At 39.0% G+C, this 25073-nt stretch overlaps 1 protein-coding gene across 9 annotated transcripts in view; it reads left to right on the top strand.

The window, feature by feature from the left end:
• Positions 1–25073, top strand: part of DLG2 (discs large MAGUK scaffold protein 2) — a 1033591-nt gene that overhangs the window by 150796 nt on the left and 857722 nt on the right. For 7 of the 9 annotated variants that reach the window (XM_042793331.1, XM_042793310.1, XM_042793308.1 and 4 more), the window contains exons 5-6: positions 1230–1328; positions 20525–20599. In XM_042793331.1, coding sequence (XP_042649265.1) covers positions 1230–1328; positions 20525–20599 — 174 coding nt within the window. Of the gene's footprint in view, positions 1–1229; positions 1329–8603; positions 8952–20524; positions 20600–25073 lie in introns of those variants that run through there. The other 2 variants (XM_042793317.1, XM_042793311.1) reach the window with 2 other exon arrangements.

The following is a 25073-nucleotide window of genomic DNA, read 5'->3' on the forward strand; positions in this document are numbered from 1 at the left end:
CTGGAGCACAAGACTAATGCCATTGGTTCCAGCGAAGTTAAAAGCACGTGTCTAAGTAGTTGCCTGGATTGAGGCCAGCATTCAGTCTTTTACTGGATGGACCCCTAAATAAGCAATCTAGTATCAGAGGATAAAGCATTTGCACATGTGGATGTGATTTGGCTGTTTCTGTGGCACTGGCTTGTTGTTTTCTAAGTTGTACTGGCAATGGTTGGTCTATTTAAAATGCTAACAATTTCTTGCCTGTTATGTTAAAATTGATTGAACTCCTGGTGCTAAAAAAGGATGGGTCTAAATCACTCATGGCGTCTGTGGTGCTCAGCGCTGACAGATACAAGACACTGTACTCTGAATTCACTCTGTTTTCCTGTTCGTGCTCTTGCAAAGTGCCCAGAAATTTTTAGAGATCTGAGTTGGTGGCAGTCATCATGCTTCATTCAAAGGCTAACACTTCAAGCACATTTTTGTAGGGCAGAGCACTGTAAACAGAGGTGTCATTTGTATTATTTATTTACTTAATGCAAAGTATACAATAATGTATTAGATTTCCAGCAAGAAAATTGAAAAAAACAAATATAGCCTTTTACTATATCTTTTACTAAAGATATTATTTGAAAAAATATTGTGTGTTTTATGAGGGTTTCCTGTAAGAAATATAAGATTGAAATCTGTGTAAATGAATGAAAAGTAACAGAAAAAGCCATTTGAATTGAAAGGATTTGCAAATATGGCTACTATACAAGCATGAAAACTTTTCAAAAATGTGTCACTTAGGAGAATGTCATGAATTAGAAATGAGAAGACAAACCAGGTAATTCAGTTGGTGCTGTAAGGAGATCTATTCCTGCAGCTACTCCAGATGAGAACCCCATTACCATCTGCAGGTCTTTTTGGCAGGGCACTGATTTCCTTCCTTATCAATATGTTCTGATGCTGAGAGCTGCAGAGCACCTTGAATGCCTTCTGAAGTCACCTAGAGATTATGATAAGCATCATCTTGTAGATTTAGCCTATTAAGGCTTTCATAGACTTCTGTGACAGTGGCTATAAGATAAAACCCAGAAATCTTTGCATGACAAAACACTGAGGTGAAAATCTTATGTATTATCCACCTGATATTTATCTGAATTCAGGCTACCCTTCTGTATGTGCATGCTGATCTTCACATTTAAGTGTAATAGAATTATAATGCACATAGCTGCTTTATTTGATTTTTTCCCCCTTTTTAGTCTGCAGCTTCCAATGGATCAGAAGGATCTGGACAATGTGGTGAAGACAATAAGGAGAACCAGACTTTTGAAAATTATGTGGTAGACATGAAGGCAAAGGTATGGTCCACTTTTTTATGATGGAGACTCAAATCCCTTTTTAATCCAGTTTTGCTGCAGGCGAAATGTGTTGAATATATTGAATTTGAGCTCCTGCAGTCATTTTTTTGCTGCTTAATGACTGCATGTACATTACCACATTAGAAGGAGGCTTATGGCTGCTATTTATTGCTGTATATTACTAGCCCTGTGTATTTTATGCTGTTCTAGGCAGGGTTTACTTTTTGCTTTTATGTAAAAATGTTGTTAATATTGGTGATGGTTCTACAGGATTGCTGATCTCAAGATGGTTTCACTTCAGTGTATTTTTGAAGCCCAAGGTGTTGCACAGTTAGTAAATTTTTTCAAGGACTTTTCAGTCTCTCTGTGTGTGCTGCAGTTTATTTTTGGTCTGAAGTCAGTATGGAAGAATATGAACATCAGTGAAATGATGAATTTTTTATGGCAGTCTAATGATACCAATCATAAAACTATGCTAAATAATACACCAAGTAAAGTGACCCCACAGCTGTGGTAAGGGGGTATGTTACACTTCTCTTTCTAACAGTCTTGCTGTTTGCAATGGTGGAGTTATAAGTGTTTCATTACAGTATGTCCATTATTTTCATAGGTTCACAACTTGGCTGGAACAATTCTCTTGGGCTTAGATATTATTATGTAGACTTTCAGCCTTGAAGTCATTGTGTATTTTTTCTTTTCTAAGTGAAAGAAAATTATTAAGTTTTCTTTTAATGTTAGCAAGCTGGAAACATGATGAAAAGAAAACAGACATTAACTGAGTTGGCATGCTTATGTGATACCTTGTAGACTTCAGCAAAAGTTGTTTCTAACAGTGGAAACTTGCAGATTATTCTTCTTGTCTAAGGCTTTTCCATGGGCTTTGTTTGTGTTTCTAGATTGATTTCTCTGTTCATTAACTTTTCAAGATCTAAATAACTAATTCTCTAGCATGACTTTCCAAGTTTCTTGTGTTGCTGTATTCCCAGTTGACCAGAAAAATTTTTGTACCATATAGGATCATGGTGCTACTTGAGAGTTGAAATACAAGAACATTTATACTCCTTGAAATTTGTCTCTATATTTATGGAAGAAAGTATTTTCCCAAAGCAAGGAATTATCAAAAGCTTGACATATACCCTAAATACATTGTGTCCATTAAGATGTTGTAGAAATCATGGGATGTAGTGGATCTCAGCCCAATTTCACAACATCATTTCCAGCATGAATGCCCAACTGAAAAATACACCATCTTCCCTACTTAGAGTCATGATACTGCGAACTCCTGGGTTCAGTGTTTCTCCATCAGCAGTTCTATGTACTACAATTTCATGTTGTTTGTAGCTCTCCAGCACAGAGTGTACATGAGAGTAAACTCCAAAAATTGGCAATTCCATTGCCAGACTCTAAGACATTCAGAGTTGTGAGTGGTATTTTCTTCAGTTCCCAGAACATTGGGATAGCAGATAGCAGATGTTTCGTTTTCATTTCCTTGAACTTGTCGTTTAGTGTGTCAGTTCATTTGAAGGAGTAATTTTGTCTGATTTCTTTTTCAAGTGACTGTGCTTGAGTGTCAATGGTATGCTGCTATGACAGTGACACATAGCTATTTAGGACTGGCTACACGTTTAAACGTATGCACCAGAGCTTTTCAGTTGCTGATGATCAATTGGTTGTTAGATTTACTTCCCCAGGCAGAATGCTCAGGAATTAAAATGAACTCTTCATTCACCATGGATCTCGAGAGCTGAGTGCCACTTCAGGACACGTTGCCCTTGAGTACTGTGTGTTTCTATTGCAGAGCATCCCAGCCCACATAAAGCCAGTGGAGCATTTGTAACTGAAGCACTTCTGTTTAATTCTGAATAAGGGATTTGTGGGAAGCAAAAGAAAACAATTATGGCTTTGTATGGGAAATAATAAATACATAAAACATTAAGCATAGGATTTAAATTAATGAAGGTTGCAGAGCTTTCAAAAAGCTAGTTTCTCCAAGGCCCTTCCGAGCTGTAGGATGGCTCAAGAACCTTTCCCCATCCTCTGCTCCACACCCTGTGATTATTAATATGCATTTCCTACAACCCAGAAGTCTTACTCAGTTCCCAGCTTGCCTCACCATCTTCTCATAGGCCCCTAAACTGGTGAGTTTGTGGGAATGAGACTACTGGAGAGGTTGCACTGTCTCCCTCTCTGGAGATTTTCAAGACCAGACTGGATAGCAGCCTGACTAACCTGCTCAGACCTCACTGCTGAACCTACTTTGAGCAGGAGGTTGGGATGAAGATGTCCTTAGGTCCTTTCTGTTGTCACTTATCCCATGATCCTTTGATTAGATTGGCTTCTGGAGAGGAAGGACAGCAACCACTCTGCTGTCCCACTGAGCACCCTTGGAGGCAAATGACTTTACGCACCACCAGGCGCCGCAGCCAAGGGCCAGGTATTTCAATAATGCCCTCAGCAAACAGGGCCCATAAAGCGCATATTGTCTATTTAAAAATCAAAAATAGCTTTTTTACTTGCTTTTGAGTGCTGGGGCAGTGATTGGATAAAGTGCTGTGAATTCCCACATACTGAATAAAAGGGTGGTAAGCTGGGCACGTGGTTGGGGCAGGAAGAGAGGGAATCTCCCTCCACAGCTGTGAAGCAGAAAATAAACTTTTTTATGGCTGTGTAGCCTGGGGTCACCATGGCCATTTGAGTGCAGAGTCCTTGTGATGAAGGAGTGGAGCTGCCTGTTCAGTCTTCACTTCTTTCTGCACCCATTTTACCATCTATCTACAGGGCTCAGTGCTGCGAGGTCTGTACTTTGCTACACAAAAAAAAAAAAAAAATTGTCTTTTTCTTTTTGTTGAGAAAGCTACCAGCCAGAGAAATTGGTCAGGACTCCAACATTGATTGTGCTAAATAGCAATGAAACTTGCCATGCACAGGAGAAGGGAATGATTCTTGTTATAGCTTCTGCCTGAGACTCTCATGGGCCTGAGGCCAGTTGCATAGCGGCTGCTGCAGAGAGGAGGGGCAGAATTGCTAATTTGTTGATCTTTAAATTACCACCAGCACTCATGGGCTTCTGGTTCAGCCTGGGAACTGCATTAAAATTCTTAGTGACTAAGGTATACAGAACTTCATGCCTTCTGAAATCTGTATTAACTTATCTTCTTGGCTGAAGCAGGATTTATACTGAAAATTCATCTGTAATATAGCTCCTAACATATCCAGGATCTGTGAGATAAGTAGTTTATAATTTTGGGGCGTTTTTGTGTAGAACAAAACAGTCCTAATAAAGAGGTTGTCATGAGATTTTCCCTTCTAACATATAATTACTCAAGTAATTTGAATCCCGGTGTTAACCAACTAACCAATTATGATACTCAGCAACCTAGCTGGAACTGCACTCAAGTGGTATAAATGAGCTCTGACCATAAAGATCGAAGTTCATGACTACACCAATTTCCTTCTTGGAAGAGACATAGTCAGGAAAGTGTTTATTTGTAGCTTGTTTGAGTGCAGTATAACACCCCAAAAGAAGAAAGAGAATATGACCCCGTGTGAAAGACTGGCAATTTAATAGCATCCACAAATATCTCCATAGTACAGAATTTAAGATACATTAGCAGTAAATAAATATTTCTCCACTTTTGTAAGAGGCTGTGTGTGTTTATGTGTTCTCTGTGTAGGTGCATAGAGCTCTAAATAGTCACTGGCTAAATTTTGCAAGATGCTGACATTACTAATGCTGTGTTAGCAGTCTGGTAGATGTCTCCTTTCTTAGTGTCTACTCCAAAACTTGGAGACTTACTACTCTTGTTTTTCTAATTTTCTACTGTTTTAATTAGAGATAATAATGAAGCCAGGTTTGCTTTTTATAAAGAATCAGTTTCTCGTTACAGTTTTTGCTCTACAATATTTGGGTTTCAAAATAATTTAAGATGTGTTTAAAAAGGTGTGTCCTGAAAGATTTTAAAAAATCAGAGAAACCCTATTGATTTTAGGTTTTACAGAAGCTTGCTCTTACAAATACTCAGTTCAGCTGGATGTTACAGGCTCTGGTTATAAATATAATGGCCTAATTAAGCGCTGTGCTTTGGTTATCCAAGTGGAAGTACCTGGATACAGTGAAGATTTTAATGCCAGAAAGCATCATTAAATTGTCCAGTCTAAACTACTGCATTATACAGACCATCACAATTCACCCACTCACCTCATGTTGTTTGTTTTTGTATGACTTAAAAATAGTCACCTTGGTAAAATTAGACAAGAAGGAAGCAGTCACCTGGGTAAGTAGTTTTCACATGGTGGTCTACAGAGCCACTGGTATCTCAGTGTGAAATAATTGTTATTCTTCCTGTATTAAGGCTTCCTGAGAGTCAGAGCTCATCACAAAGGTTATTTTTGACCACCTAAATCAACTACGAGCAACTATAAACCATCTCTTTTCACCCCAGATGGCTGCTTCTGAATTTGTTTGGTTTTTGGGTCAAATCTTTCTATAGTAGATTTCAATCATGATCATATGTACAGATAACACGAAGGATGGAAGAGCAGAGGAAAAAATAGAACCTAGCAGCAACATGACCTGCAGAAATTAGAGCAGAAGGAGCAGTTGCTGATGATGAGTAAAGTAGTGCCAAGGATTTGAAAATCTTATGCTTGGGGAGAAAAAATGAATGGAAAAAGTATCTAGTTGGAGGAAGAAAATGAAGCCGCTCAGCCTCTTTTTTGGGTTTGGGATGGGTAGTTAACGATAATGAGGAACTGTATCCTTGGGAGAAGTACTGGAGACCCATTAATAGCCATCTGTTCCCATACAGCAGCCCTGACTTTGTCGAGTCACTGATAGATGTGTATTAGAAGGTATGACCAGGAGACCTGGCAACAGAAATGAGACCATGGAAAGTTAGAGCTGGGGGTCTGTGTCCCCAAAAGCATGGGTCTCTTCTGTCTGGGACTACAGACAAAACATAGGTGGCAGCATTTCAGAGATCATGCCGCTCAATGATGCACTAAGCTTGGGTAGTACATGTGCAAGTCCTGTCCTGTTAAATGCTCATTTTGCATTTTATGGAAGGAGGGAACACTCAAAAATTGGAGGAGTGCAGGAGGAAGCTTGTAGGAACACCAGTGGAGTCTAATTTTCCCAGACACACACATGAGTCATGTTGTTCACATACAAAAGGGTTCAAACTCTCTGTTTCTTGTATAAACTGTAAATAGGATCATGAATTCACTGGGACCAGCTCACAGAAGTAGAGTTACTTGCAAGTAGAAGAATTTACAGATCATTGGAGACCAATTCCAAAATATATCCCCATATGCCAGTTTCGAGTATGATATGAAATTTTACAGCCAAGTCATTAAGCAATTATATGTATGGAATTATTTCACACCTTACTAGATCAGCTTGAATCTACCAATTGGAAGAGAACAAACTATTAGATGCTTTACATCTAAGTGTTAAAATATCTCCTGATTTTAGAGTTGATTGAATTCCCTTTTACCCTATCATTCTTAGAGCACAGGTGTGGCTTAAGTTAGACCATCTTAATGGATTAATTTGTTCTTAAGGAGATGGTTAGTTGGTTCTTACTTCAAGGATTTTTGAAAGTTTCCTGTTTCATATAATCTATAGTTTAATATACTTGTCTGACTTTCTGGCTACTAGACTAAACCTCAGTAGGGAGAAAACTTTCAGGTTCCAGCCTGTAAACACAAATCAAGTTTGTTATGTGTACATGTGGTTGCTCAGAGCGAGTTAAAGTTTTAGACACAGTCGTAAGTGCTCTGAAGACTTTCTCTTTAAGATGTTATATCTACCAGGAGTTTAATAGCTGGGGGAGGGTTGGTTGCTCTCTGACCACATATCTGATTCACTATGGATTTTGTAACTTTGGTAGCAGTGACCTCATTTTGGCAAAATAATGTGTGTCATTTTCTGAGCCTCTTGCTGCTTTAGCAATCACAAGAATATTAGGGTTATAACCTGAGTAATTTATGGAAGAGAGATGACTCTTAAATATCCTTTTATTTTCTTGGAAAGGCTTATTTTATTGCAAACATATTTCAGCTCTGAGTGAGAATGAGAGATCCTCAGCAAAGCACCAAGGGGAATTGTGCTGTCCAGTGTGTTGAAAAGGTGAATTGTAATGTATGGGTGTCTAGACATTTCCTCTTGTTGCTGTCAACAGTCCAGTTGGCTGTATTTTTTTTTCCAGTGAATAGGAGCATTGATTTTCCTCACTCTTTGGCCAGAGCTTTCATTTTACATATCTTTCCCCTTCTGTGTCTCTTTCTCTCTCCCTCCCTCTTTCTTCTCTCTCTCTCTTCCTCTATCTGTAAGAGAGGGAAGACTTTAAGAGCTGACAGCGAGCTTTCTAACTCAGCATGATTCATGTAAGACACCTGAAAGGCAAGCTCTGCACCAGCATCACTGCAAGAAAGGTAGGGCTTGGGGGGCTAAACAGTCTGTAAAACTGAGCAAAGCATACAGAACATGAGATAAATCAAGTAAGTCTGCGGATCTGTCAATAAGATGCAGAAAAAGTTTGGGAGAGAACTTAGGGAGTTTTTAAGCTCTTTTGTTTGGAGTGCTTTCTTTTAATTAAAACTTTGATGTATTTTTCATAAGTGGGGGAAAAAAAAAGGGTGCCCCTCTATAGCTTTGAATAAGGTATGTAATATGGGAATTTTTTCCATGAATGGTAAACTATAATTATATCACATTTGCGCTTCACAGACCTGCGTGCATGCGTAAGTATGCAATTCCCTTTTTGTTCCCCTGACTGATTATTTTCTGTCATACTTTCTGAAAGTTCGCCTTATCCAGCTGTTATTTATATTCACTTCCTGAATCCGAATCTGACCTAGTAATTCCGAGTGATTGTAGATGTGACGCATGAGCTCTCGTACCCACCTTAATGTTTCAATCATGCACTTCAAGCAATATGTGTTTGTAGGAATCATGCTCTTAATAAAAAACCTTATGACCCAAAGCAGTTGTTTTGGCAGAGAAGTGACAGCACTTTGATAGATGGGCCCGATAGTTGTGTGTGTTGTGCTTGCTCGGAGTTAGTAGGAAAGAGGAGGGAGAGAGTGAGCGAGAGGGGGGAGAAAAAAAGAGACAGGGAAAGAGAGAGCGAGAGGGAGAGAGATTGAGAGAGAGAGAGAGAGAGACTTGGCAAAGGAAATCTTATGGGTATACTGAAACAGCAGATCAGAATTGTGAAACCAGAGCCAGGGCTGAAATGTGATGCTTTTGCTCTTTTGTGCTTGTTGTGGTTCTCATCTTCCCATTTAGAAGGCTGCATACCATTCAACAGAATATTTTGATCACAGATTGAACAATGCAGCAATCAAGCCTGATAAGCCACCTGGAAGTTTTGCTTGAGACGATTTCTAGTGGGTTTTCTGATCCCTGTGAGCATCATGACTGCCTTTAGCATTGTGGAGGAGGACTCGAGTTTCTTATGAGGGCCCCACTTGGAAAAGCAGGCTGTGCAGATTCAAGCCTCCGGTTCTGTTCATGCTGTTCAAAAGCCTTTCCTCACCCTTGCTGATTTGTTTTTATGATTTACATACACTCCTGTGGAGATTTACAGAATGGATTGTCTGTGCATTGTCACGACCAAGGTAGGACTGGAAACATTGCTGTTATGTATGCATATTTCTCTGCTATTTTTCTGTTCCTGTAATTAAATAGATTGAGCATGTACTGTGTCAGGTTGCAAGATAAAGTGATAAATAAGCTTTGCTTCAATGAGGATTTTGTTCTCTTTTTCAGTAGAGTATGCAGTTTGTTTCTATATCACTTCTTAAATGATATGTAATTTACTTATTTTTACTAGCAAAAGGAAAATTATTTAATATTTTGTCTTAGCCTATGCTTGTGTCTATTAATATCTCTAGCTACTAGAGCACTTTCAGAATACATGGTATAATGCACAGATTTTTCTCAGTTTATCAGTTTATTCTGTAAACTAAAGAATAAAAAAAAAAAAAAAAGGGCATTATATGGGTCCTAGGATTTTAAAGAGGCCAATCAGCTGTAGTTTAGGTAGTCAAGATGTTTCTCATTGGAGAGATGCAAGTTTCTTGTGGCTTATTGTGGCTTTTTGGGGGAAAAGCATAGCTTACTTTGCATCTCTAGGCCTGAAAAATCAAAATGCCTTGGTCCCAATTCAACATTCTTATACTGATGTTAGATCTAACCTGTCTAATTAGAATGGTCCTTCTAAACAATTCCTTCCAAACATTTACCTAAACAATTTTTTATCCACAACAGTGGTGGCAGGCTAAGGACTTTAGGGTTAAAGAAACTTCTCAACTTAAAGATCTTGGGTAGGGATAAGCTGAAAGATTCTTTGAGATGCCCTTAAACTTATCAAAATAACTTAATATTAAATGACAGGGAGGTAATCAGGCAACTCCCTTTCTGTTGCTACAGGGCAGGCGGCTCGAGCGTGTTTGTAACCGCATTTGCACATGGTGATAGTATTTATAAGGAGCAGTTTCCAGGGAAAGTCCAGACATTGGGGTTCAGCACAGTTGCTCCCTTTTCTGATTTATTTTTGATGAATTTCATGATTTCCATAGGACTTGCAAAATGCCTGGTATAGACAGAACACCTGAAGTCAAACCAACGGTTAGTCCTTCTGTCATCATTGCCGTCATTTTTTTGTGTCGTGACCATGCAAAATGGGGACCCCCATCTGTAACACAGAAAAGGGCAGGAGGGGTCACCACAGGCACCCATGGGCAACAGCGAGGGATAACGGGTGGAGAGCAGGGAGTGTGGTGGAGCCACAGAAACAGATGTGAGCTGTCATTCCCATCTTACCAGTGGAGAAACCCATATAGGGAAAGAACAGGAGGTGAAAGAGGCCACAGAAGGAGCATATGCTGTGTGGCCTCATTCACCTCCTGTTCTCTCCCAGTTCTTCTGGCTCCCACAAGCCGTGCTGGGTCTGAGATTATGTCCTCAACTTGCCCTGGAGCAGAGCGGAGGTGCCCGTGGGTGCCTGTTGATGCAATACCAGTGAAAAGCGCTCAGCAGCGGTGGTGCAGCACTGCTGAACAAAGCTTGGATGCAGGATCATGCTACACATCCAATTTACACTCCAAGATGTTGCTTTCCAGTTGAAAATAAGCAGGAAGGCTGAAAAAAAGAGCTGTGATTAGCCTTACTTCTGGGTGTCCGGTAGTGCAGTGGGGACCTGAAATCCCAACCATCCTTGGCCTCGAGAGTTTGGCAAGGAGGTGTGTAGTAACTGGAGTTGGGACAGGGGAATAAGGCTACTTTCAAGACGGTATAATTGTGAGAAGAATGTAGCCCAGTGCCTTTTTTTTAATATGTCAACAGACACCGCTTTATTTATTTTGTGAATTGGTGATGAAAGTTTCCACTGAATGTTTTCCCAGGGCCTTCCAGGCAAAAACAAATGTACACTCACCATCATCCCACTACTGCTGCTGCTCTGAGCAGGGTTCTCAACTCCATCTACACACAATATTTCTCCTCCCAGCTTTTCTCTCTCTTGAATTCACTGCTAAATAGCTGAAATGATCTGAAAGTCAAGCATTTGAGCCTCAAATACTCAACTCCAGATATGCAGTCTTTGCTGCCAACTTTGATGTTGGAATGAGATAGGATTGTAAATTGTAGGTGACCTGCTATTTGGATGCATGTGGGAACACTGTATTAACATATGTAATCGAACTGAATAATGGCAAAAATATAATTTCAGAACACTTTCATATTGCAAAGGCTTGAAGCCAAATAAATTGCAGTCGATATCCTTATCTTGTTTGGTGCCATATTTAAATAGCTGTGCCAGTGACATTATATTGTATTGATCCATAATCTGTTCTTACTTGCTTTATTGTACATTGGAGTAACTCCACTGCCTAGAAACCCACAAAAATTTATGGCATCTATTTTTGCCAATTTTTACCAATATAATAAGAGCAGACCTTTTTCAGAACATTTGAGATTTTTAAAAAATTAATTTCAATAAGTATGAATTCTACAGAGCAACAGTATGGTCATTTTTGGCCTCAGATCTGTTAATTATCCTTATTTGAATATCCATTTGTCTGATTTGTGCAAATAATTGCCATTCTTATTCTTGGAAAAGTGGATCTTAATGGCAAGAGGGAGTAAATATATCAGTTTTTTTCTCCAGATCTTATAAATAATAATAAAGGAATAAAAGATGAAAGTTATTTAAACTAGGAAAGATAAACACTTTAAAAAAATCAAATCACATTTTTAACACATGGTCATTAAATTTAATCTGGAATTTTCAGTATTTCCAGTCTATAGAAAATTACATAAATGTTGTGATGAAGTGACTGTAGGTTATGTACAATGAATCTAAAGAACCTACTTTGAACTCTATATGGTGAAGGATGCCATGTAATAAAATTAATTTCTGATGTACCTTGCCAAATCTTAATTCCTATTGATATTATTTTTTCAGCCAAAATGTAAGACATATTTAAGATAGATTTAAGATATTAATTTATACAAATTCTTCCTCTCCTTTTTTATTTCCTTCATGTTTCCATACATTTCTGAACCCAGGATTTAGGAAATACTTAATTAGTCAAGGAGGACTTCTTATGGTCACCTAGTTTATTTTAACTGATCATGTTCCCAGCATAGCTTCTTTCTTTTAGTGTAGCATAAATCACGTTGATTTGTGACATTATTTTATCATTAAGAAGAACTGAGTATAAATAAAAGCTTAGGTCAAGACTCCATCCCAGCAGGAGCACCAGGAGGTTTTGAGAAGGAAGAACATTCCCACTGTGCCTCCCAACAGTCAGAGGCAACATGCTGTCTTCTCTTCTAGCTATCAGCTCTCCTTCCATCCCTCTGCCTTTTACAGAATTATGAATACAACAGTAGCTGCCGCTGGTGAAAAAGAAAATAGATATTGCCCAACAAGACTCAGTAAAACAGAGGCTGCTTCACTGAAGCCCCCACTTCTTGGTGTCAGATGGCTTAGAAAAAATGATCAGCTTTCCCTGGAAAAAAGACCCCAAAACTTTCTGGCCCTTGATGCTACAAAGGAGAGCTCAGAGGTGGAAACTCTAAAAGTTTAAAACCCAGAAGGCCAATGAAGGGAAATCAAAATGTTTTCTTCTTTTTTAAATCTCATGATTTCAAGGTGTCAGATTCAGGCTTTTTGATACTTGCTGCTGGCAATCACAGGAACAAAAAAAAAGACAATTGCATAATACCACAAGTGGCCATCCAGTCCTCTGTCACAAGCAGAGCTAGCTAAAGACCTTCTCCTACGATAGAGATTTTAAAAATTCCTGGGCAATCTAATCCGATGTTTTATTATCATCAACATTAATAATGACCCTAAGAACTGCTGGTTGCCACTGGTGTCACCTCTTGTTTTATTTGGCAGCTGTATTTTAAGGTTTGCTTAAAATCCCAGATGTTATCACCTGAAAGCTTATTAAGAAAAGCATAGACTAGACATCAAATAAAATAATACCAGTTTATTCACAAAACCTAAACCGCTTGCTGTTTGTTGCCTGACTCCCAAGTTTGCAGCACTGAGCACTGGCAGCAGTAGGGTTCCTGTGGCCCAGAGCTGAGCCTGTAAATCAGAGAACTGGCCACCTTCAGACCCAGGGAGAATGTCCAGCTTGTACTTGTTGGTTTTGTAACCTATGAAAATAAATTTCTGTTATCAAAATATTGAAAATTCTACAACAATTACTCCTTCTTAGAGATTTTTGTTGCCAGCTTCCACTTAACTCTGTAGTAGTTTAAGCCAGATCACTCACTACATGGGTTCCACGCTTAATTCAAGTGTCACTGACCCCTGTGGGACCAAACAGTAAAATGAGAATTCATGTGAATGGAAAAAAGATCTTGTAAATTTGGATGTTTTTTTTTAGACTTAATGAAAGACCCAGTTCATTCCACTGGTGAAGAATTTTGGGCATTTGGTTTTAGTTTTTTATTTTTTTTAAATTCTGTTAGTCTAGTTTGGTAAATTAACAATATCTCTCTTTTTATGTCTGTCTGTCTAGAACCTTTTCTAAGGATTTAGTTCAAGTGTTTAAAAGAATTAAATAAAGATGGAAGGAAAAAACTCTTTTGTAATGGTGCTGGGAAGCAGGGTGCTATGCTTGTTTATGTTGTCAACCCATATCAAGGTTGAAATGTGTACAATTCTGACTGGAAAGGTTGCCAGGACCCAGCAACATTTGTCTATCACATTTTCTACTGTTCATCTGGCAAGATATTTGGAACAGGGGACACCAATGTATGCACTTAAGGGAAAACTCTGACAGTTGTGTGAGCAGAAGTCTCAATATGCGCAATGGTTGTGGAAAATAGGAAGCCACTGTGGTCAAGTACAGGACCAACATCTGGCTTAGACCCTGGGTATGGCATGACTTTTCTGTAGCTCTCTCCTGCTCCACACACTCATAACCCCACTTCGCAGCGTGAAGTTAAGACTAAAGCAGAGAAGATTATAAAATTTACACCTTATCTTTTGTCAGCATTAGTTTTCCTTTCCCCACAGTCCCAACATAGTAGACAAGTCAAAATTCAGAGATCATCCTCCTCAATAGCATCTCTGTGAATCTGAGTGAGGAGTTGCTGTGGCTTGGCTAGTTGATTTTAAAACTACCAGTCTACATTAAGTATATCATTATAAATCCCTGGTGATAGTGTGCTTTGCTTGGGAAAGGTAAGGGCAGGTCTTGTGTCCCTCATTCAGCATTTAACCAGCACAATTGACTCCCATTACCAACCCAGTTGATTTAAAGGGTCCTTTTAGAGCTTGGCTGAAGAATTGAAAAATGTGGAGGTGGCACCACTGGAGTGACTTCACTGTTCCAGCCTCTCTCATTTAGATCAGCAACAAAACCAAACCCAAGATGTTTTCAGAAGGGCAGAATGGTAAATCAGATCAGGTCATCTGCTGGAGGTAGAGAGCAGGACCACACAATATATGCCCACTGTTGGTCTCACTTTGCAGAGGTGAATCTACCATGAGGTTTAGTTAGATTATTGGTTATGGTGGCCTGATGTCAAGGCAAATAGCTAAAACTTAGAACATTTATTTATGCTGAAGTGTTTTTGTAATAGACCTTACTGTTTCCTGCCCTCAGCTCCCAATTATATTGTGTTAATCTGAAAAAACCTCAATATAGAGTTTTAAAAAGGTATGTATTTGAAGAATGAGGTTCAATTTATTTTGTGGGACTTCCTACAAGATCACCTGTATATGTCCGAGAGGCTGTAGAGTCAGTCCCAAAATTAGGAAATTATACAGCTAGGTATAAATACTGAAGTTGAACCAGTGTCTTAGGTGTTGTAGACTAATATAATCTTACCAAAACCAGCAGAGCTGTATAGAGCTATGCTACATGAGGTTCTGATTTAAATTTTGCTGGATATGAAACATAAAAATAACCACATTTCTATGTGCCCGCATATTGTTAATAGTTCTAAATAGATCTGGGCAACATTTGTTGTTTTTTCTTTGCAAGATTTCAAGCTTTGAATCATTGCAGTTTGAAATCATAAACTGGGTAGCTAAGTTTCTTGTGCTGAATTTCCTGACTATAACTAACTCGAAACAAAGGAAACATAATTATTTTCCCCCCAGAGATTCACATTTAGCTAAAATCAAAATCTTTTTCTATAGTCATTATTAGGTGTTGATGAGCACTTCAAACTGTGGTGTTTTCCTGCCAGACCCTAAAAATGTAATAGTTCTGAATCCATGCAATTTATATGTAATTTAGTAAACTCTATTCTGAAGTGGTACTTGAGGACAGTTTGATGACTATGGGTTGGCTGCTGGCTAAACTGCACAGTCTTAGAAGAGCAGGAAGATCCTTTTCATTGATTACCATTTATCTTAGCTGGAGAACATACTCATAGATGTCTGACAGATGGGGAGTGTATCTGAGTATTTATTTCAAATCTTTATTTACCAAAGTTAAATTTTAGAACAATTACTGTAAGCCTCTATCTTTTGGATTTCAAACATTATGAATGTAAACTGATGAGACACGTGTTGTCTTTTCTAGGAAAAAAAAATAATTTTTTGGGGGGGAGTCAAGAAAATTACACAGAACAAACCAATGCGCATTGCATATGTAATGTCTTGTAATTATATCTTGTCAAAAGCTCAACTTTTTTCTCCTTTATTCTTTAGAAATATGGTAATTGTCCCTTTTCCCTTGTAGTTAATTATGAATTTCAGGAAGAATTAAGTCTGTTAAATCTCTTCTTCCCCCTCTTCTCCCTCTCTTGGTCTCTATGGCAGCAGCAGGAATAGAAGGGAATTTCTTTGATCTCCATTTCTGAGTGACATTTCGTTTCTTCTGAGCATTGACCTTGTTTAGTGCAACTGAAATTTTCAATAGATTTCATTAGATTATAATTTGCTGATCTTAGGGAGATGCCTTTATTGAGATTGGTTTTAACTCTGAAAGGAGAAGGGTGATTTGTTTCATAAATCTATGAGAAGCTCTATAAACTAAGAAAATAAAATGTTCAATTAACTGCTCAGGCAGAAACAGTTAGGGCTTAATCCTACTGCAGACCAGTGGAGAGCTGCTGATGTAAAGAAAGGTGGAAGATACTGCGCAAGAAATAGAAAACAAGAGAGCCTGATCCTGGCTCAGTTAATGATAATTCTGCTTAATGATAGCAGAACTATACATCCTTAGTAGATCCCTTCTCTAATATTCTGAGGGCCTGGGTGGAGGTGGGAAGATAATTTCCTAGTGCCAAGGTGAGTTGCATTTTTATGCATTTCATATAGCTGAGGCTGACTGAATGGATTCTTTAAAATGTCCAGCAGGCCACTAAAAGCAGAAAAGATGTGTCTCCTGGCATGCATCCTCAACATAAACATGCATTTATTTTGTGTTTTAATCTGTTTGCTACTACCATGCAAATTTCCTTCTGTCCACCTGATGCAAGACTTCTGAAAAATGGGAGGACATGTGCAGTCAAGGAGAAGGGAATAGTTACTTATGAGTGACTCATTAGGTCAGGGGCATGGCCTAGTACATTGGCCTAAAATATAATTTTATCCGGTCTGAGACCTCTAGTTGAGATCTACAATTTTAATTTCTCCATAGAATCACCTGCATCAGAGAAGATAATTTGCAAGGATATGTAAGAGTAGCTAAGTATGTTCCACTGGGTTTGACTTCAGCCAACTCTTTTGCTACTGAAAACCTTACTCAATGACTTTTATATAATTTGCAAGTCATATTCTTGGCCATTCTAATGGATAAAAATGGAATCTCACCTGTGACTACTTTTGACTCTGATCACCAATGTCTTCTCTGGGAATGAACATTAAGTCAGATCTTAAAGACTGCTGCAGTTCAGTGAGCCTTGAACCTCTAACAGATAAAATATTCCTAAATATCCTCTCTGGATTCTGTTACACCTTCCTGCAGAACTAAGATCTGCCTTCAAATGTGTCTTCAGCCAGTCACATCAGGCAATATTTGGCCATCCAAATTTGGTATTGATGATACATGTGTAATCTCTCCCTGCCTCTGAGAAAGTGTCAATAAGCTATATATACTTTCTCTTGAAGTCCTCCAAGCACCCTTAGCAGTCACTATGGTTGACCATACAATATGAAAGAGGAATTCTTCCTTGAAATCTTACCCAGGGCTTGCTGATGTGCAGCTCTCACCTTCTGATTCAATATTCAATATGCAATATTTCCCGTTGTAGTGGGCACAGAAGCTACCACCCTGCATTATATTAATGTGTCTGCAAGCCACATTATACTGTTGTTTTTAACCAGTGCTAGTAGCAGTCAGTTATTTCAGCACCTGACTGAGAAAAGCATGTAGGAAAGAAGCTTGCTTAAAGGTTGCATGCTAGGAAGATAGATGTTGTGCACAGCCTCTGAAGGGCTTGCAGCCTTGGCTTTGTCTTCTGAAGTTAATGCTTTTCTGTCTCCTGGTTACCTATGGGGTCTTCATTTCTGGATGCCTGATAAAACTATTTACTTGGGAATTACATGTAACAGTGCCTCCAGAGAAGGAATTGCACTGTCTCTAATTGACTGGGAGATTAGCATCTCTATCTGACTTTGGTCATGACTTAATTGCTTCCTGACTGTAATATTGCTATGCAATTTATCAAGGATTTAAAGCATCAACCCAGAAAAGAAAGCTGTGACTGATGCTGAATTCAGCAACAAGAATGGAATTATTCTTTTGTGTTCCAAGGTCTCTTTATACAAAAATTACACAAGCTGGAGATCTTATTGCATATTTTGAAGGCTCTGATTTCATGAAGCTGTGATAAAGCCTACGCCTGGATAGCTGTGTCTATCACTACATTGGAGCTGTTTCAAGGGTGAAGCTTAGTGCAGGAGGCCGGGTATCCTCAAAGAAAGGGAGTAAAACAAGACTGTGGAAATCACTCATTCATAATCTATGGAGAAACAGCCTCTGTGTTTCCATTTCAGATGAAGAACTCATTTATTGGAACATATTATCCCAAACAACAAGGCAAGACATATGCTTTTTTGAATACAAATTTTAGTAAACATTAAAATCAAACTACAGGTAATTATGTCCTCCCTTGAAGTTTGTCTGAAGAAAGATGATTTCAAATGATGGATTTTCATTACTTTTCAGATTTTTAACTTTTCAATGTAGTAGTGGACCAGGGTCTATAGTCCTTATGCTCACCAAACTCCTAAGCTGGGGAGAATGTTAGTAGTAGTGATAATCAAATTGAATAATCAAATAATACCCAATATATTTATTTCTATGCTTACTTGTATTATCTATGCTTGCAGAATACTTTATGTAGAGTTGACCTTTTGGGTAATTTTTTTTTTTTTTAGTTGGTGTCTCTAGGTGTGACATGTTGGAGCTTTTGACTGATTTAAAAAGAAATTTGAAAATTGGCACTTTTATGAAGAAAAGCATTACCAGCAGCTGATATACAACTTTATCTCTTAGAAATATTTCAACTAGGTGAGGGTGTAAGGTATGAAAGGTATGAAAAACATTGGTTTTTACGCATTAGTACAAAAAATAGTGATCATTAAAATAAGAGATCAGCTGTAATTAAAAAAAAAAAAAATCCAACTCCAAATCCCCAGAAAGCTGTGGGAGAAAAGTCTTCAGTCCTAGACCTTGAACTACATGCATTTTTCAGAAAAAAACTAGTGCAGTGTCGTGTTATCAGCACCATAATTCAAATATCCAGCTGTGAAAGGCCAAACTCTGCAGGTCATCCTACAGCCCAGATGCATGATTAGCCTAGTCCTGGTGCTGAGAAACTGGGATCTCTGGAGAACTACTGACTATGAGTAATTCCCAGCTACCTCTGTCTTTCTGGCCTTTGAATATGCAGCATGTGGCATGTGATTCTGGGCAGTGGATCAATTTTGGTATGAATTTCAAAGTCAAGAATAGTTGCAGAGTATTAGCCCCTCCTGTTATGAGATCTGGAGCTTTAGTTTTGCAGATGTATCCTCTTTCAGAATGTGAGGAGTCTCCTCACAAACATGCTACACACAATTGCCTAAATTCATAAAATCAGGCTTTTTAATCAGACAAATGTTTCCTGTCCAAAGCAAATTATTAATTTTCTTGCCTTTATCTTGCCCTGGATTCAAATCTGAAGACATACAATTGTCAAAGAAAGGAAAAATTTAATTACCAATATTTCTTGCAGTCTTTTGATCAAAATTCATTTATAGTTTTATTATTTTGATAGGATTACATAGTTTGCTGTTGCATTCATCCCTTTCTTACAGGAGATAACACACATCCACAGGATATTGTTGTCATCATAGCAATGACTTTGTCAAATCCTTTTAAGCAAGACTTTCTAAACTTTCATCTAAAGGTACAATGATTCTTGCTTGCTATCTGGTTTTCTGAATATTCCTTAAAGTTTTTTAAGTGAAAATGTAAAAGATAACCAGTTTTTAAGGCTTGAAGAAAATAAAGTTGAAACTGATATGCACAGTTTTTCCTTTTTTTTTTTTTTTTTAACTTATAAAATTATTTAACATTGAAATGCTTTACAAATGTTTACTTTTTGGAGATATAAAACAAAGCACTAATAGTGCTTAATTAGTTAATGTTCTTAAATCAGACTCAGAATTGAAAATCGTGTGAAGCCTAATCATTAGGGTTTGCAGAGGTTGCTCTCCTTTGCTCTCAGCATGGGTAAAGGAAAGGTGTAATGTGACTTACATGTAAGGTTACTTGCAATACATCTGGCTTAAAGGAAAATAAAAGGAAGAAAGCTTTTTTTCCACATTATTTCCAGCTTCAGGAACACACATGATTACAAGAGTCCTCCAACTCAAGGAGCTAAATAGTAATGTGACATATATGTGAAATGCTGAGAGTAATGGTGGCAGACACCAGAATTTATTCTGAATTTTTCTTCAGGGACTCTGACCCAATCTGCTGTGCAATTCGTTCTGATGGGCTCCAAACCTTTGCTAAAATGTAATTGAATCACTGCAAGGGAAATTACAGGAAGATCAGCCGGAGGCCTGATGGTTCCATCTTGCACTGCCATGTGGAACATCAGAATTTAAATTAACCCTTCACTCTTTTGGTTCTGAAAAGTTTCAGGGAACTGCAGGAGTCTTGGTTACTTACTCCATGTCCTTCAGGGGCCAATCTGGGGAGCAAGCAGAGCGTTCTGCTCAGCAAAGAAACACATCCTAAACATTTGGGACAGACTTATTCCTCCTGGAATATAGCCCTGGGGTGGTTCAGGCTGCAGCTATCGCTGGTTCAGAGAGGACATAATGGAAAAATGCAGCCTGTTGTGAAATGGGGGTGGGGGGGTGGGGGGAAGAAGCCAATCTCTACCTACTGCCTAAAGCTTTGCTGTCGTTCTCTGAATGCTCCAGTGTGGAGAAAAGCCAGATGGCACGTGCTTGGGGTTCAGAGTGGATGAAGGATATGTTCACCCACATAACTCAGAACTTCAAAGCAAAATTAATAGATAACTGTTGAAGCCTTTTTGGTCCTGCGAACTGCAGACTGTTTTCCCTACATGGCAGTGAAAAATGACTTTCCACAGTGTAATGCACACTAGCAAACCCCTAGGTGCTCCATCTGGAATGGAGTCCATTGCGCCTAGTGATTGCAGCACATACTGTGTTGTGTATAATGTCGTTTTCACTTATTTGCAGCAGAGCCATGGCAGATGCCCATCCCACAAATGCTCAGTCGAAACACCTGCCTGGATACCCATTCAACACTCTACCGTAAGTTTGAGCCTTTTAATACAAAGATTTGAGAGACTGAATTGTAAGTCTCTGTGTTTGGAGCAGCCCTGTCGGGTAAAATTTCCATACTCATTGCATTTGAGAAAGAACAGAAATGAGTCCTAAGGGCAGACCAAACTGCTTGGGAAGCCTAAGCTGTTGAAATGTTGGGTTAGCATGGCTTCTTCAGAAGTTCAGGCTCTTCAGGAATTTAATTAATTCCACATGGAGCAATGGGGATCAGTGGCAAGCATGGTGTGGTTGTTGGTGGTGACCAGCTCAGAGAAGTTGCTGTTGATATAACTCTGGGCTCCAGCTGAGTGTGATGACTGAGACCCTGCTAGTTTTGCCTGGTCACGGACACAGTTTGTGAGAATTCATTCATAAGCTCTTGCAGGGTCTGCCAGAAACAGCTGATGTTTAAAGCACCAGGCTGTCCCCAGACCCAGGTGGTGTCACAAGGAAAGGGAGATGCATCTTTTCTTTTCTGTATCCTCATGGAATAAAGAAAGTCTGATGATTCCAAGTACTTTACGGACTAGTAAGTGGGAAAATTTGCCCAGTGTAGGTAACAACAACTTTTGGGATAATGGGCAATGAGTGAACTTAAGTCTGGAAATTACCTTTGTTAGTGCTTTCTTCCTCCTGCCAATTAGATGACTTCAGTGATATTTGCTTTTAACTATCAAAGACACAGTAATATTGGAAGAGAAAAAAGAAATGTGGTCAAGTTGACACTGCACTGATTTATATCTTGTCTGAATATACATTGTAGATAGAGCCAAATCCTTGGATACTGGAAGTTAGAGGGCTGACTAATAAAGCTATGATGATTTATCTCAGTTGAGGAGTTGGCAGGATTTAGTTGACATTTTCTTTGGCTCTGGACCACAGCATGATATTTGTCCACAGCTATCAACTTGTCACCTTTTATGAGTAGATGAATGAGAAACAAATTCAAGTTTTCGCTCTCTCTCAGTCTCTTACTAATCATGCAAGTGATTGTTAACCTTGTGGTTCTGGTTGTCCTTATAACATGTTAAAATTAATTATATCATTGTTGATCTGTATTAAAATAGACCCACTTAAAAGTATTGATTGAACAGTTGAACTAAACAGTTTTTTATCAGGTGAGGATCCAGAACAGTAACTAATTAGTAACTCTTTTTAATTATTAGTTTTCACTCTCGTAGGCTTTGGATTGACTTTGTGATGTGGTCTTGTTGGTTTTTGTTTATATTAAGAGGGTTGTAGCATGAGCACAAGTATAGTAGTGTGGTGCTTTGAGAAATTGAAGTGTACTGGGCGTTTGTAGTAAATCAGGAGCAGTGACACTCAATGATTTCCACTAACACCAAGACCTGATTTTCACATAGTGGCTTTAAATGCTTTGGATATGTTTTAGGATATTTTTTTCTTAAACCATCAAAAATAAAAGCATTTAGCTTGGGTATTCTTTCTTTGTCTGTTGTTACACCAGACGTGTGCGTGCATAGGTAATATCTACACACTTGCTATCTTGCAAATTTCTATACTGTCACACAAAATGGTAAACTGAAGATCAAGCTTTGTTGTCTTTGTTAGGAGTAGAAGCAGTCTAGGATCAGAATAACTCCAAGAAGCGTTATTTTTAAACTGTTACAGTGGAAACTTGTTCTGGGACAAATACTAGTCAATATCTTAACAAGATGGACAGTGGGATCAAGTGCACCTTCAGCAAATTTGCAGATGACGCCAGAGTGGTGCGGTTGATACCTGGAGATCAATCCAGAGGGACCTGGATAGGCTTGAGGAGTGGGCCCGTGTGAATGTCATGAAGTTCAACAAGGCCAAGTGCAATGTCCTGCACATAGGTTGAGAGAATCACCAGTATTGGTACAGACTAGGTGATTGATGTATTGAGAGAAGTCCTGTGGATGAGGATTTGGGAATACTGGTGGGTTAAAAATTGGACATGAGCCAGCAATGTCCACTTGCAGCCCAGAAAGCCAACTGTGACCTGGGCCGAATCAAGAGAAATGTGGCCAGCAGGTCGAGGAAGGAGATTCTCCCCCTCTGCTCTGCTCTTGTGAGACCGTCCTCTGCAGTGCTGTGCCCACCTCTGGGTCCCCCAACATCAGAAGGGCACAGACCTGCTAGAGTGGGTCCAGAGGAGGCCATGAAGATGCTCAGAGGGCTGGAGAACCTGCCCTGTGAGGACAGGCTGAGAGAGTTGGGGATTGTTCAGCCTGGAGAAGAGAAGGCTCCAGAGAGACCTTGTAGCAGTCTTTCAATACTTGAAGAGGGCTTATAAAGAAAGATGGGGACAGACATTTTAACAGGGACTGTTGCAATAGAACAAGGGGTAACAATTTTAAACTGAAAGAAGGTAGGTTTTATTTGGAATAAGGAAGAAATTTTTTATGATGAGGATGCTGAGACACTGGCACAGGTTGCCCAGAGAAGCTGTGGATTCCCCATCACTGGAAGTGTTCAAGGTTAGACAGGGCTTTCATCAACCAGATCTAGTGAAAGATGTCCCTGTCCATGGGGGAGGGTTGGATTAGATGATCTTTAAAGGTCTTTTCCAACCCAAACCATTCTATGAGTCTATGAAAAAAACCTCAACTTACCATTAGAATATAGTTCAACCTTTCACTTACTTGCTATTTTTTTTGATTATAGAGTACAACGTGTGGTCCTTGAGGTAATTGCCTGCTTGGAGCTTGCTTCCATCTATATTTTGCCAGATTATAAAAATTGAATAGAGTGAAGGAGCTCAGCACTACCCCACAAATAAATTGTATTTCCCAAGTACCTCCAGCTTCTTTTCTATCAAACCATTTTCTATGCAGCCAAACAGATTCTTCTGTCTACCTTATATATATCAGATATTTATAAGCATTTTTTACCATATTCCAGTAGATTTCTTTTCTTGGAATGCTAATGCAGACAGTTGGGGAAAATTAAATCAGACAGAAATTAACTTCTAGGTGGTCAGTGGTTTTTACCATCTGATTTCAAAAGTATTTAACTGCCTTGCTTTTGTCAGAGAAGAATATCTGTGAAATGCCAGCATTTTGATAGAAAGCTGATGAATGAAATGAAAAGTTCCAGTGATACATCAAAGCATATTACCTGCTATGAAAGGCTTGAAAGATCAGAAAAAAAAAAAAAAAAAATCAAAGATCTGGCTAGTTGTGACAACTCCATTAGATGACCATAGTGTGTGTTCTGATGCCTCTCAATAGTGTTATAGGGAACAATGTCAAATAATGAAGGAATTATTTGGTAGAAAGGATACCCTCTTTCATCAATTTTACTGGCTGTGACACTCAGGATGGCATGAGTCTCAGCCAGGTTTTTCTCTTCTTTTTCAACAGTTTTTATAAAAAGAACTGTGTCCTCTCTTGGGAGTGCATTTCCCATCTAATGCAAGAACCAGGAGATCTGGCAGCATTGCTGTTATGTAACATTATGACTTTTTCAGTCCCTAATTTACTATCCTTTTTGAATTTGCTGATTATTCTTACAATCAAGATTCTCAATTCTGTTTGGCAACTCACCACCTGCAAAGGAGGGCATAAGTGAACACTACTTTTCTGTGGTTTCACAATGTCCTTAATTGCATTCATTTTAAGTCTGAGAGTTTTAATCAAGGGAATTACCTAAGGGTGTCTTTGTCTGAACCTGTGCTTTTAGTCATGTCTTCTGAAGGATTTGTAGTGTTTGATTATAAAATACTCCAAAAGGAGTTCCCTGTCATTTAGCACACTGAACTTTCCTATAGCTGGTGTTGCTCGCTAGCTAGATCCATTATGCAAAGATAATGAAGTATCACAGGATACACCTGTGTTGCAAAAACATTTGGAGTTATATTTTCTTCTGGCCCCATTGAGAGCTTTGCTTGAGTTTGGCATTCAGCACAATCATTCACCTTATGTCACCCTGCAGCGTTAATAGGATCCGTCTGCTTTTACCTGCTGCAGTCTCAGCAGAGCTCCTTGGCCCACTGTCCTAGTCCTCTTCCACTGAAATATTCCCTTCTGGGGAGTCATCTGCTACTGAGAAGTAGCAGGAGAGAGTGGTAAATGGTGTATGGGCACAAACTCCAATGGATTTGGTGCATGCCCTAAGCAGAACTTCATTTGGCTTCATCTGCCCCCTCCACGTGAAGAAGGGGACAGTGACTTTAAGGGTAGAGGAATCTGAGCAAGGGTCCTCACAGGGGAAATGCAGCAGCCATGCAAGGCTGCAGCTTTACATAAGGGCTACATTCCATGGAAGTTTAGTGCAAGTTTTGGCTGCCAGCCTGCTTGGCAGCTGAGGCCTCAGTCTTTCTGCCCCTTAGTTTACCTGTATCCATAACACAATGAGAGCAAAAGTCACTCCTTTTTGAACCCTGTATACACGTGCAGGATATTTTTTCAACTATTTTTGTGGGATAGATCAGTGTACAGAGGATAAAGTTTCTCTGGCTTTCTCTTTTTCCAGT

This window comes from Tyto alba, unplaced genomic scaffold (assembly GCF_018691265.1).
Source record: "Tyto alba isolate M040663 unplaced genomic scaffold, T.alba_DEE_v4.0 Super-Scaffold_2, whole genome shotgun sequence".
NCBI lineage: Eukaryota > Metazoa > Chordata > Aves > Strigiformes > Tytonidae > Tyto > Tyto alba.